Below are 12,070 nucleotides of genomic sequence, written 5' to 3'. Positions count from 1 at the left end.
AAAGTCCACCAAGTTTGCAAACCGCTTTTTGGAACAGTATCCTTAGTGCTAGAAAGATAGATCACAGAGCTTGGATGGTACAGCATTTTGTTTACCAGGCAAACTGTACAGGTCTGAATTCAGATACAAGTCTGAAATTGTTCATCCATATGTAAGAAAAATATTGTTTAAACCATAGCAAACAACAAACATAAATGTTACAAATCTTCATTATCAGTAAGAGACTCTTTTTTTATTCAATGAAATTTATAATAATTATATATATAACAACAATGGTATGATTACTGTTCTTAGATTAGGTTAAGATACAGCTTTTGATAAAACTTGCCAACCTTACCACAAACTTTAACATCATACAATATGTTTTCAACAATTGTAAAACACCTCTTCTTGAATCAAGCTTCTAGTGTTCAGCTGTTGATATTAGCCAACTTCACCACCAGGATTGAATAAAATGGTGTGTATATTCACACTGGTATGATTACTCTTGTTGATTCAAGCTAATGTACAGCTGTTGATTATATTGACCATCTTAAAAAACTTGCAGGCTAACCTTCTTTGAATTAAATTTCTTCACGCCCGCAGTTTTTTTTTCATTTATTCCAAAAAGAGACAGTTTCAGAGAAGATTAGAAAAATATGTCTGTAATTTTCAACAAAGACACATTTAGAAACATAAACAAAAATGTTTAACAAAAATTTTCAATAGAAAGACGTTTCAAATTAATAATTTTTTGTCGGGTCTAATGCAACACTTTCCCTCTTGGAAGTATTATAGTTTAACAATATGAATAACTTACTAACATTAAGAAATATAAATATGGGCATTACTGAGCTAACAAAAACCTTTGTAGAAAAATAGGCACATCTTTTCAAGAACATCTGATTAATCTGATTGAAGTCCAAACACAGAAAAATTTACTCGAGCGAGATTTGAACCAATAACGTCCAGGGTGCTGGTGGTTTACCATCTGAGCTATCCAGCCCTTTGTCAGCGCACTCCCTTAGTCTAAGTCCGGTAACACGTTTAATGCTGCATCAATATCTCTAGATATCATAATCAACAAGTAACTTTCAAAAGGTAAATGAATGCAGACTTGCATCTTTTTCAACCAAACACTTAAACTTCAGAAATAACAAGCAATTTTTGAATAACACCAAACACAAAACTATTTCAAACTTTAACACTTAAACTTGCAGAGTCCTTCATGTGCTCATCTGAACACTATAGCCGTTTCTTCCGACGACGAAATCAACGATGGGACCAGATACTTGCGGCAATTCTCTGACGTGAGGTATCTTGGAGATCTCTTGATTCTGAAACTGACCTAGTGGACAATGACCAAAAACAAAATTACAGGAAATTGAGTTGGGTTTATAGCTTGCAGCCAGACCGTGTGATGTTATCTACTTTCACCAAGTGGAATTCAGTTTTGATCAGAGTTCATCCAGCTTAGTTAGAACTGGTCCTGCTATTTATAATCTAGTCAGCAGAGTAGATTGGAGGACCAGCAGATTAGATTCAGGGAAGTAGTTTTGCTTGGTGGATGGTGTGGTTGAATCAACTGTCTTTACTCTTCCAAAGTGAAATAATATACACTGCAAAAACAGGGGTGTTTAAATTGACACCATGAGTCTTGTTACATACAGATATCAAAGAGGGCATCAACATTAACATCATGGGGTAACACCAATGTAAAAAAGTGTGTTCTCAAACATTAATTTGTATAAAAAAAATACGTCGGCCTGTTTCAGTCAATAGGTGGCAGCATACTACTTTCTCTTGTGTTCTTGCAAGTAGAGGAGTCTTGTGACTTGCTTTCCTTGTGTTGGTGGTGAGACGTGTAGTGTCTGTAAAATGGTTTCTGTTTGGCTAAGCAAGTTTGTTGTCCTTGACATGACTTTGTCTTTTATTTAAGGCAAAACAAATGAAACATTATTTTCTAACATGAAGAGAAGACAATCATTGTTAAATAGAAAACCCAGAGTGTTTTTCATCCCAGAGTTAGCGGTAATACCATGTAATGAATATCTCTAAATGAGTTAGGGTGGTTCTGAAAACAACATTTTGATCAGTATGCTCTGATCATCTTCTTTAGAAAGCCCAGTTTTTACAGTTTTTTCTCATTACAAAACGTCAGTATTTCCGATAGTCAGTCATAATTTATTGTTTTTCTTATGCTTTGAATGTAATTTTTATTTAATGCACAACATATTTTTTGTGAGGGCAACATAGTCTTAGTTGTTGTAATTGTATCAAAGAATATACCACAAGGGAAAAAACCTGCGCCTGTAAGCGTTAAAACTTGCTAATCACAGACAAATCTTTCTAAACAGAAACTGTTACCACCCAAAATTCCAAACAGTTTACATTGTTGCAACTGGTGCCCCAATCATTTTTTGCTTAACAAAGAACTTTGCTAAGCAGTATTTTCTGCTTGACAGCTTTATGAAAGTTGGTCCTGTTGCATACCTGCTGCCGTTTCCATCCTCTGCTCCTCAGACAAGGCTTGAGCTCCAACTGGTCTTCCTTCTGCTCTGTCTTCAAAACTTGTCAAAACAAGAAGATGAACATTTTATTAAAGGTAGTGTCAATATGTTGGTAAGGACTCCAAAAAAGAATGACCCTACTTGGTGAGAAGCACTGCGGCTGTTGAAAGTATAAACTGTTGAGAGAGAGTTCTTGTGGTTTAGATAAATTGTCATCCCAAATCATATTATAAAATAAACTAGTATGCAAAACAAGAATAGTAAGACCTTGATTACCCTTTCTCTGACCCCAGGTCATGTGTCATATCTGAGGGTAATAAGTCTTATTGAAAACTACTTAACATACATTAAACCAATCTGGCAAAAGCTCTGAAGTTAACAAAAGTTGTGCAACAACAAAAATCCACATTGGGGCAGTCCCCTTGACCTTCATAGTGTGAAAGTTGCTGGGTTACTCTTACATACATCTTGAAGGTTTCACTTGGAGGGTCTTAGACTTGTATTCCCGAACACAAGTATCTGGGTAAAAGTCTGGAACGACACTGGTGTTGTGTGATAAATTGAAAGAAAAATAACAGTCGATTTTATAGACTAATTTGTCAAACAGATTGAAGTCACCAACTCAATAAGAGGTAAAAAAATACCTTCTTAGCTCATTACTGGTTCCTGCATGCCGATCCATTTCACTGTCTGTGGCTGTTCTATTTCTAGAGGGTGCATCAGCATCTATCCTTTGATCTGCACGCCTTCCCTCTGGCAATGGATCTCTTAAACTAGATCTGTGTGGGGCAGTTGTGCTGTCAGGCGTTTCATTTTGTTTATCACGTGAAATTCTAACTCTGTGTAATTCTGCAGGTACATTAAAAACAATGGACACTTATGAAATGCAACTTCGTTCTAATATTAAAAAGACAAATATGATATTTAATGGGGTTTTTACAGACTGCATTGGTGTTTGAATGCAATATGAAAACAATCAAACCAGGAACACTGGGGCGAACCCCTTCTCTTTGCAGTAAGTGCACTGGGTTCTAATACATGCATTACACCATACACGGGACCTGCGGCTTTACGTCCTGTCTGAAGGCTGCAGCATTAATGGTCAAGTGTGTTGCTTTAGGGACACAAGTGTCATGACCAGGACTCGAACCCACACTCAGTTGAAGAGAAACACCTGAGCTTGAGTCCAATGTTCTCAACACTGAATGTTCTTATCTACTCGGCCATGGCCACAGTTATAGAAATGCAGTTCAAGAATGAGGGTGGAAGGAGTAAATAACTCTCATCAGTAAACCATGAATTACCTTTCGCGAGATGATCTGGGAGCAGGACGTATTTGCTGATGACTGTGTTGTGGGCACTCTTATTCTTGAGGCAGGCATCAATGTATCCAGCATGGAAGACAGTCGCTAAACCCATATGAAAGTCATCTGACAGAAATAAACTGCGTACAAGACATAGAGGGTTGATATTACGGCAAAAAATACTTATGTTCAACCTGGCTGTAGGCACTCGCAGTGTATTGAATTGCATAAATCTGGGGACTTTATCAGACCTTGACTTTGGCATCGGCTCAAGCTCCGCGCTGCGTAAGCAGTGGGAACACAGCTCGGCTATTAACCTGCATTTTTGAAGCCGCGCGTAACACAATCGATGGTTCGCACATCAGCAGGTGGAGCCTGAAGCCTTAGCCGGAGCCAAAGCCAAAGCTTTTGGTACTGATGAAAGTTTTGGCAGGTCTTTTCACTTACCTTTTGGTATCAAAGCTTTCCGGATCTTGACTGAAGATAAACTGAGCCTTACGAAGTTCGACAATCTTGCCTCCATGTTTAACTGCAATAATCAAGTAGATGTTTGAAAACTGAAAAAGTTTCTCTTGCAACCAAATTACCACAATGAAATCATTCATACAAAAAGTAACACTTGAATTGTCAATAAACAATATTCTGTTCTTGGTCAAAGGGCGACAAAGTAAATTACCTGTTCTCTAATAATTTGAGGTTGTTTTATGTTTTGTTCCTTTCTCTTTATATAAGAACCAATGTCGGAATCTCACTCACAGGCTAAGTGAGTTTAACAATTCAGCTGATAACTTTCAAACCCCAAAGCGAAACAAATTGTGGCAAACTCCCTTTACATCAAAGAGTTATGTTTTAATATTAATTTACCAAATATCTGGACTTGGATGACAATTTATGCGGCAGCTTATATTTTATCTTGTTACATTAATTGTGAGATTATAAACTTGTTTTAATTAAGTGAACTTGTACAATGAACGAAGCTCATTTTGATTGACAACATAGATCCACTTACCCCACAAAGATTGCCTTCTTAATGAAACACTCTTGGAAAACCAAGCTGACAGTTTGTTGAAAACCGGTATTGTTTTATCTGGCATCATTCTCACACCACAAAAAGATGACAACAAATTCCTTCGTCTTCTTGTCTTTGTTAAGCTCCAACTCTGATTGTAACAGCTAGCTGAATCTGTATTGACGCTTAGCCTAACATATGTTTAACTTTTGTTGTGCTTCGACTTCAAAATTAACCTGTAGTAAACCAAAAATAAATACGGTAATAATAAAATATACAGTGCTTGTATAGCGCTATTCCAAAGATTAAAAGAACATGATCATATTCATACATTAACATAGCACTTTACAATGAATTGCAATTACGACAACAAAATACATACACAAAAGCTGAAAAAAAATAGACAAAGCAGAACAATAATAAGTAATCAGCAAAGCAACAAAGATTAACAATAACATAATTAACAAAACAGGTGTGTCTTTAACTGGCGCTTGAATCTGTATAGCTACAGCAGTATTCAGTAAATCAATGTTTTATTATTTCCATTTCACAGACTATCCTTTATTACTATTTTATTAATTCAAAAAACACAGATAGATTAACTGTTCAAGGCATAGTAAACTTTCATAAAATTGCGCACATCAATGGTTTTCAACATCTTGAATTCATGTTTACCAAAATGTTTCCGCTTTTAATGATTTAAAAAGTCCGCCAGTCAAAGTTTCAAGCCGTCTGCAATCTTTTCTCCATGGGGGCCGCCATCTTGGATGAATACCATATTGCTTTTTATTTTGCGACCTTTTACCACAACGAATATTTATACACTCCTTGCTTACTTATGTAAATTATCTTTGAAACAGTCATTTTCCAAATAATTTCAATTTGAATTTTTACTCAATCACTAATTTTGTTAGTTTTGTCCCCAAATATTCCACGAAAGCCTTGGTGTTTAGTTAATTCAGGAACTACTTTCTAATGCTGAATTGGTCCGATCGGAACAAGTGCGTGAGCTGTTTGGCCTTCGTTTATTTTATTTACTTGGGGGAAATTTGTTTCTGTGAAAATAGTCAACAGTTCCTAACTTGATGGGGCTGGAATTGGACAAAAAGACGGAAGAGTGTTCCTTCCTTCCTAAAGGATGGACACGAGAAGAGGTGATTAGGAAATCCGGTCTTTCGGCGGGCAAAACAGACGTTTATTATCACAGGTAAGATACTTAAAAATGTCATCTGGAAGATAGAGATTTTGGTGTAGCGCAAAACAAATGTATGTTGTTTGCGCAAATTAAAGAAATTTATCATAAAGGGTTGTTCTAGAATTGCGCGAATTTGAGTTCTAAATGTGCGCGAGTAATCTAAAACATTTCCGCGCAAATTAAAGAATTACCAAATTTCGGTGATTTGTTTGTTTGTCACATATTGAGCGTCATACGTTATCGACCCTCATATGTTTTCGGTCCCCAACTTTGATTCCCGTTTACCGCGAAATTGTGCAAGCTGCACCAGTGACAGAAGCTATGCAGTTTACTCACGGTCTGTATTATCATCAGGCTTAATCATGCTGAGAATAAAGTTTCCTGTCGTTGGTTATGCTCAAACATTTATAAAGTGATTGATTTTTGGTACTAATCACTAGTGCATTATTATGCCAACATTCAAATGAGTCAAAGAAACATCATCCAACCTCGAAAGTTCAAAACAAAATTACTATCTGCTAGATTGAGTTTCATTCTGCTTTAGTTACTAGATGGATCACGTGAGGTGGTTACTATTTGGGATTCTATGGTGTGCAAATGTGGGGAAAATATTAAAATATTTTAAGTGAAAATGACAACAATTTTTTTTATTTATTTACTGCATATAACTGTTATAAATTCCGGTAAGCGTAATAAATATTAAGTCTACATTAAAGAGAAAATATCATAAATTGGTTTCTTATCTCCTGAAACCAGACATTACTGGTCTGAAATGGGGGAAAACGGATTGTTATGAAGTGTGAGTGCATCAAGCAAGGCAAGGGAGGGTGGGGTGTTTTACTTTCATGCCTTGCCCTTATGATATCTTTGGATTCTAATATAGTAGCCATAATGCCTTAGGACAAAAATGTAATTAAATTTGTTAAGTAGCAATTGAATAATATTTTTGATTTATTTTGCATGCCATACTAGCTTCTGAATATTCAATAAAATACCAACCAATGAGAGGTGTGAAAACATATGACATTGCTCCAATGTCATGCATGCATAAGCACTGTTAATGGCGGACTGTCTCTCGCAAGTAAAACCCAAAACTTTCAACACACCATGAAGTAAAAGTTTTGTTGTTAAAAAATTGGATAGATGATTTGAAAAAAAATATTTAGTTCTTGATTGTGAACAATTTTCCTGTTATCCTACTTGAAAACACATGACACCAGGATAATAATATTCTATTTCTACATCATGTTTGTCGGTTCTCATCAAAGCCTGTTCAGCATCTTATATAACCTAGTTTATTTATGTGTTTTTACCGAACCTTAACCCTGGTAGTGGTACCCTGCCATTATTAATTATGTAAATTAATGTCACTCCAAGTCCAACTAAACGTTTAAATAAAGGCAGTGGACGTGGACACAAGTCTAACAAAAATTAGGGAATAACAGTGCGAGGACCCAGTCTTCACTGCATGGTAATGATTGGGTTGGTGGCTGGCGCTGTTAACGGACTGAGCCGGAGGTCCGTTAACAGCGCCAGCCACCATTTGTATGGTCCTAACACCCCCTACCCCCTTTAAAATTATTTTAACTCCATCATCATTGATTGGATCGCCCGGGGACTATAAATAATAATGATCATCACAATATTAATGATTAAGTTCATTTGAAAGGTCAAAACTGTCCAGTAAATCATAACTCTTGCGATAATCGTAACCCTCCATCCTCCAAACGGTCTTACACCACCTGGGCCCAATTTCATGGCTCTGCTCACAGTAAGCACAGAGTCGGCGCTTCACAGTAAGCACAGAGTCGGCGCTTCACAGTAAGCACAGAGTCGGCGCTTCACAGTAAGCACAGAGTCGGCGCTTACGGAAGCAGGGAATTCTGTGCTTGCGGCAAGCGTATTTCACGGGTTAGCGGCGAATTTTGGCTTCTGCGCATGCGTATTCAATGTTACTAGGCATTCTACGCTTACAAGGCTAGCGCAGAAATTCGGCGCTTGCACGTGAGCGTGGAATCATGATTGCAAGCGCGGAGTTCGGCGTTATGCAGAGCCATGAAATTGGGCCCCCGTGGTTGCATTTGCTTGTTGAAACTCCCTCCATGTGCAGGCATGTCTATGGACACTACACAATAAAGTGTCTCTAGGGCTATCCAGTATCCTCGTACAGTTGTACGCCTAGCAGCAAAAACTGAGGGTGCTCAAAAGTTACTCCAGTCAAAATAATTCATATCCACCAGAAGCCAGTGTCCACCCCCCCCCCCCCCCCCCCCCAAACAAAAAAAAAAATTAAAAAATGGTGAATTTCAAAACTTCATGTTACAGTAATTAAGTGTCCCATAACAATATTAAATTTTGAACTTTTTGTTTATTCTACCAAGTAGCCCATGTGGAAAGAAGTTTCGGAGTAAGCCACAGCTAGCGAGATTTCTTGGTGATGCAATAGATCTGACATCGTTTGATTTCCGCACCGGCAAACTGTTAACATCTGGAGTGAGGAAGAGTAAAAGGCTAAAGAACATCCATTATGATTACAACAAAGGTAAACAAATAAATAAAAAAAATCACCATTGATAGAGAGTGCTACACATAGCTCCAAAATTGCACAGAACACCACTGGGCCAAAGGCCAGTGATTTTAGCATTGGACCATGCCAGTAAAGTCATGGGCAACTAACTCTGCTTGACTTGTTTGGTCATGACAGGTTGACCTAGCTAAGCCAATGGAAAGCACTGGGGTCAGACCTGGTTCGACCCAAGGGAAGCTGATCGAATGCACTTGGGTCAGACCAATGGCCGATTTCACAAAGAGCTAAAATTGATTTTAACTGCAAATCAATCGAAGTTTCTAAGTAAAGTGTGATGTCACAATACAAATTACTATGGTAATACTGACAATTTGTCTTGCGATGAATTTTATTGCTTTGTGAAATAGGCCCTTGGGTTGACCTAGGGAAGCTACTCGATAATAACCCATAATGTTGTCAGCTCAGGTGCTATTAAGGTCTGAATTAAAGCTTCATATCGTAATGATTGAAAGGGTATTTAAGGCACTGTACCATTTGGTAGTTGTCAAAGACCAGTGTTCTCACTTGGTCTATCCCATCATAAGTATAAAATAACAAGCCTTTGAAAATTTGGGCTCAATTGGTCATCAAAGTTGCAAGAAAATGATGAACACCCTTATTGGACGAATTTGTGTGCTTTCAGATAGATCAGCGCGTCTGTCAGTGTTGAAAAATAGCAGACGCGCGCGCCCTAGCCGTAGCTGTAGCCGAAGTTGCCAATTCGGACACGGCCTAAATTTGCCTCTATCATACCACGCGTGCATGGAGTTCATGCTGCCTGCTGATGACGGTCGATGACGACGACTGACTGTTAAAACGAAGTCTGCGTGTCTCGCTTGCATTGCGTTGTGTACATGTAATTTGCACGTGCGTTGTGTAATGTGTGGTTTGTGCGTTGTGTGGTCGCAATGTGGTCAGCGTTTTCGAGGCAACTTCGAGCGATTGTTTTATGGTTGCGTCGTTGAAATTTTGATTCAAAAGAAGGAAATCTGGTAAAACCAAATCTAATTTTACTCACTGCTGTTTTTAAACTGTTCAACAACAACAAAATAATAAAAGAAGTTCAGTAATTTTCATTGAAATTATTAGACAGCACGGCTTCACCCAAGCCGTGCATCAAATTTTTGCCCGTGTTTTCAGCCCAACTGGCCGTGCTAACACGGCGTGCACGGCTCGCTAGCTAACATGTTGCTCTCAAAAACTATGTTACTTCAGAGGCAGCCGTTTCACACAATGTTTTATACTATCAACAGCTTTCCAATGCTTGTTAACAAGTCAGTTTTTAAGTTAATATTAGTTTTGAGTAATTACCAAACGCAAACGTGTACCTTCCCTTTAAGTGACAATTGTGTCTTAATTTGAAAAAATAAATCAAAATTCACAAATAAATGTTTTGCAAAACAATTTTATTTTGGAGACCGCTCTTGATCAATGAACGTCATTACAAGGAGCTTTAAAACATGTGTTTTGAGCAATTTTATAAAATCCATACAAACTGCACTGACCTTAGTCTTGAGTCGATGATGTCATCTCTGGAAAGATCAGTGCAGAGATTTTTTTTAGGATTTGGAAATTGTAACAGGGGAAGAATGGTTAAATGAAGCAAATTGCACTTGTGTTGATGAGAATAATGTTAACAAATTTGTCTTTGTGCTCTTTGATGTACGTTTCAGGTACCCGCCACGATATCAGTCTCGTTCTTCCAATCCGACAGACGGCATCCATCTTCAAGCAACCTGTTACACTGAAAACTAATCACACAACAAATCGGATCAAAGCTGACCCCAAACAAGACACAAAAGAAACACCTAAACAGGTAATTGATGTTAGAAAAGATTACAATAATCTACACACCAGCTTTTTTAATATATTTTTATTAGTATATAATATTTCTTGTGATGAATTCAAGGAGGGCACTCTATTGAACTTAACGTCCACCTGTGACTTCATGCTATTGTTCCATTGCTCCATTTATTTCTCGAAACAATATAGCATGACAATATAGCATGACCTCACAGGTGGAGGTTAATAGATAATGCCCTTAGTGTACGCGTCATTGGTGGGACAGTAATAGGCCTCAGGCTTCGTCCTCGGGCCATTTTTACCCACGAATGGTGCGCACCTCAGGTATTATCCTAACCCTAACCTAGATACATGTTGCCCGCAAGCCTGAAAAAACCTGTAAACAAGGGTACTTGCTAAGTAAACCAGAATTCCCATTGATAACCCCTACTCTTCCAAAATAAGTGTTTTGGGTTCTCGTGCACTACCAACCCTAGTACACAAGACCTATGGCTTAATGTCCCATCTGAAGGACACAGTAATTATGATGAAATATCTTACTCAAGAGGCAAAAGAGCAACAACCGAGATTCAAACCCTTTATTAGAGTAATGTACACATTTATAACAATCTTGCTTCTTCATTATCTGTTCACCAGCTCTTCTGGGAGAAGCGTCTTCAAGGAATGCATGCGTGTGACATTGAAGAAGAAATCTTGAGATCAATGGAGCTGCCTGATGGTTTATTTGGTACGGAGATTATTACTAATTGAACTGCTTGAAACTATTAATCCATTGCCTCTGTGGAGTACCAGGCTTGTGGAAGTAATCATAAATATGAACCCTTTGGCTTGCTCCTTTCGTCCCAGTGTGCCCGATATCATCATCCGTGATAAATCGCTCACCTCCTCTGCTAATGGGATAGGCCACACATTACCTGGAACACTTTATGTTTATGTAATTTGACGGAAAGAATAATAATCAATAGCTTCCTGTGGAAGTCAACTTGGAGGTTCGGGTTTGTCATATTATTTCATGTAAAATGATTGATAACCAGATGTGGTTTTTTGTTCTCAATATTTTCCAGGTGTTGGGCCAGACATGACAGATGACAGTTTAGTACAGAGTATAGCCTCGAGCCTACACGTTAGTACGCAGCCAATCACAGGCCAGACGGGCTCACAGGTAAGTAATCCGTGTTAGTTTAATTCCACTTTCTTTTTCCTGGGGTAGGTGGGGGAGGAGTGGGTAGAGCAGTTGGGAGGCGACCTGGACCCAGTTTCAGAAAATATTGATTGATTTGTTTTGCTTAGCAGAAATGAGCATGATGCCAGCCACAAATTGTACATGTGACATGGTAGTCTGGCTGGTAACCTTATTTTGGCAAGCATATTATTTTGTTGTGCTTAGCTACTTGTTGTAGTGAAGTAGCTGTTGGCTATTGGGCCCTGTACTAGGTTTGTGCGAATGTACACATTGTATTTTTTTTTATGCAAGTCGCCAGACACACAAGGCCTGAAGGCCACTTCAAGGTGTGGGCTACAGTTACTTTTTTCCAGAGGCCGTTGCCACCTACTCCTAGGGCTGAAACAGGGTTACCCCTTTTACAGTCCATATGGATGTATGCTTGGGTATTATCCATCAGAAGCCTGACTGGTACAGCAGAAAGCACTACCTCCCCAATTTTACGTAGCAAGTGTCACGACCGGCACTCTGCTGATCAAACA

General features: G+C 38.3%; 2 protein-coding genes across 3 annotated transcripts in view; one reads left to right on the top strand and one right to left on the bottom strand.

Annotated features, from left to right (window-relative positions):
• Positions 1 to 230: 230 nt before the first annotated feature.
• LOC117295368 (telomere repeats-binding bouquet formation protein 2-like) lies at positions 231 to 5,631 on the bottom strand. Its single transcript, XM_033777976.1, has 7 exons — positions 5,478 to 5,631; positions 4,803 to 5,038; positions 4,241 to 4,322; positions 3,794 to 3,933; positions 3,134 to 3,338; positions 2,473 to 2,549; positions 231 to 1,327 (listed from the first exon to the last, which is right to left on the bottom strand). The coding sequence occupies exons 2-7, from the start codon at positions 4,888 to 4,890 to the stop codon at positions 1,206 to 1,208; spliced, it is 714 nt and encodes a 237-aa protein (XP_033633867.1). The 5' UTR covers positions 4,891 to 5,038; positions 5,478 to 5,631; the 3' UTR covers positions 231 to 1,205.
• Positions 5,632 to 5,802: 171 nt separating this feature from the next.
• The window catches only part of LOC117295367 (methyl-CpG-binding domain protein 2-like), a 48,983-nt gene continuing 42,715 nt past the window's right edge, over positions 5,803 to 12,070 (top strand). For both annotated transcript variants that reach the window (XM_033777974.1, XM_033777975.1), the window contains exons 1-5: positions 5,803 to 6,009; positions 8,382 to 8,539; positions 10,237 to 10,379; positions 11,003 to 11,093; positions 11,431 to 11,528. In XM_033777974.1, coding sequence (XP_033633865.1) covers positions 5,888 to 6,009; positions 8,382 to 8,539; positions 10,237 to 10,379; positions 11,003 to 11,093; positions 11,431 to 11,528 — 612 coding nt within the window. In that variant the 5' untranslated portion in view covers positions 5,803 to 5,887. The remainder of the gene's footprint in view (positions 6,010 to 8,381; positions 8,540 to 10,236; positions 10,380 to 11,002; positions 11,094 to 11,430; positions 11,529 to 12,070) is intronic.

The sequence above is a fragment of the Asterias rubens genome, chromosome 10 (genome assembly GCF_902459465.1).
Source record: "Asterias rubens chromosome 10, eAstRub1.3, whole genome shotgun sequence".
Classification (NCBI taxonomy): domain Eukaryota; kingdom Metazoa; phylum Echinodermata; class Asteroidea; order Forcipulatida; family Asteriidae; genus Asterias; species Asterias rubens.
Note: the sequence above shows the minus strand (reverse complement) of the source record. Positions and strands in the feature narration are given on the sequence as shown.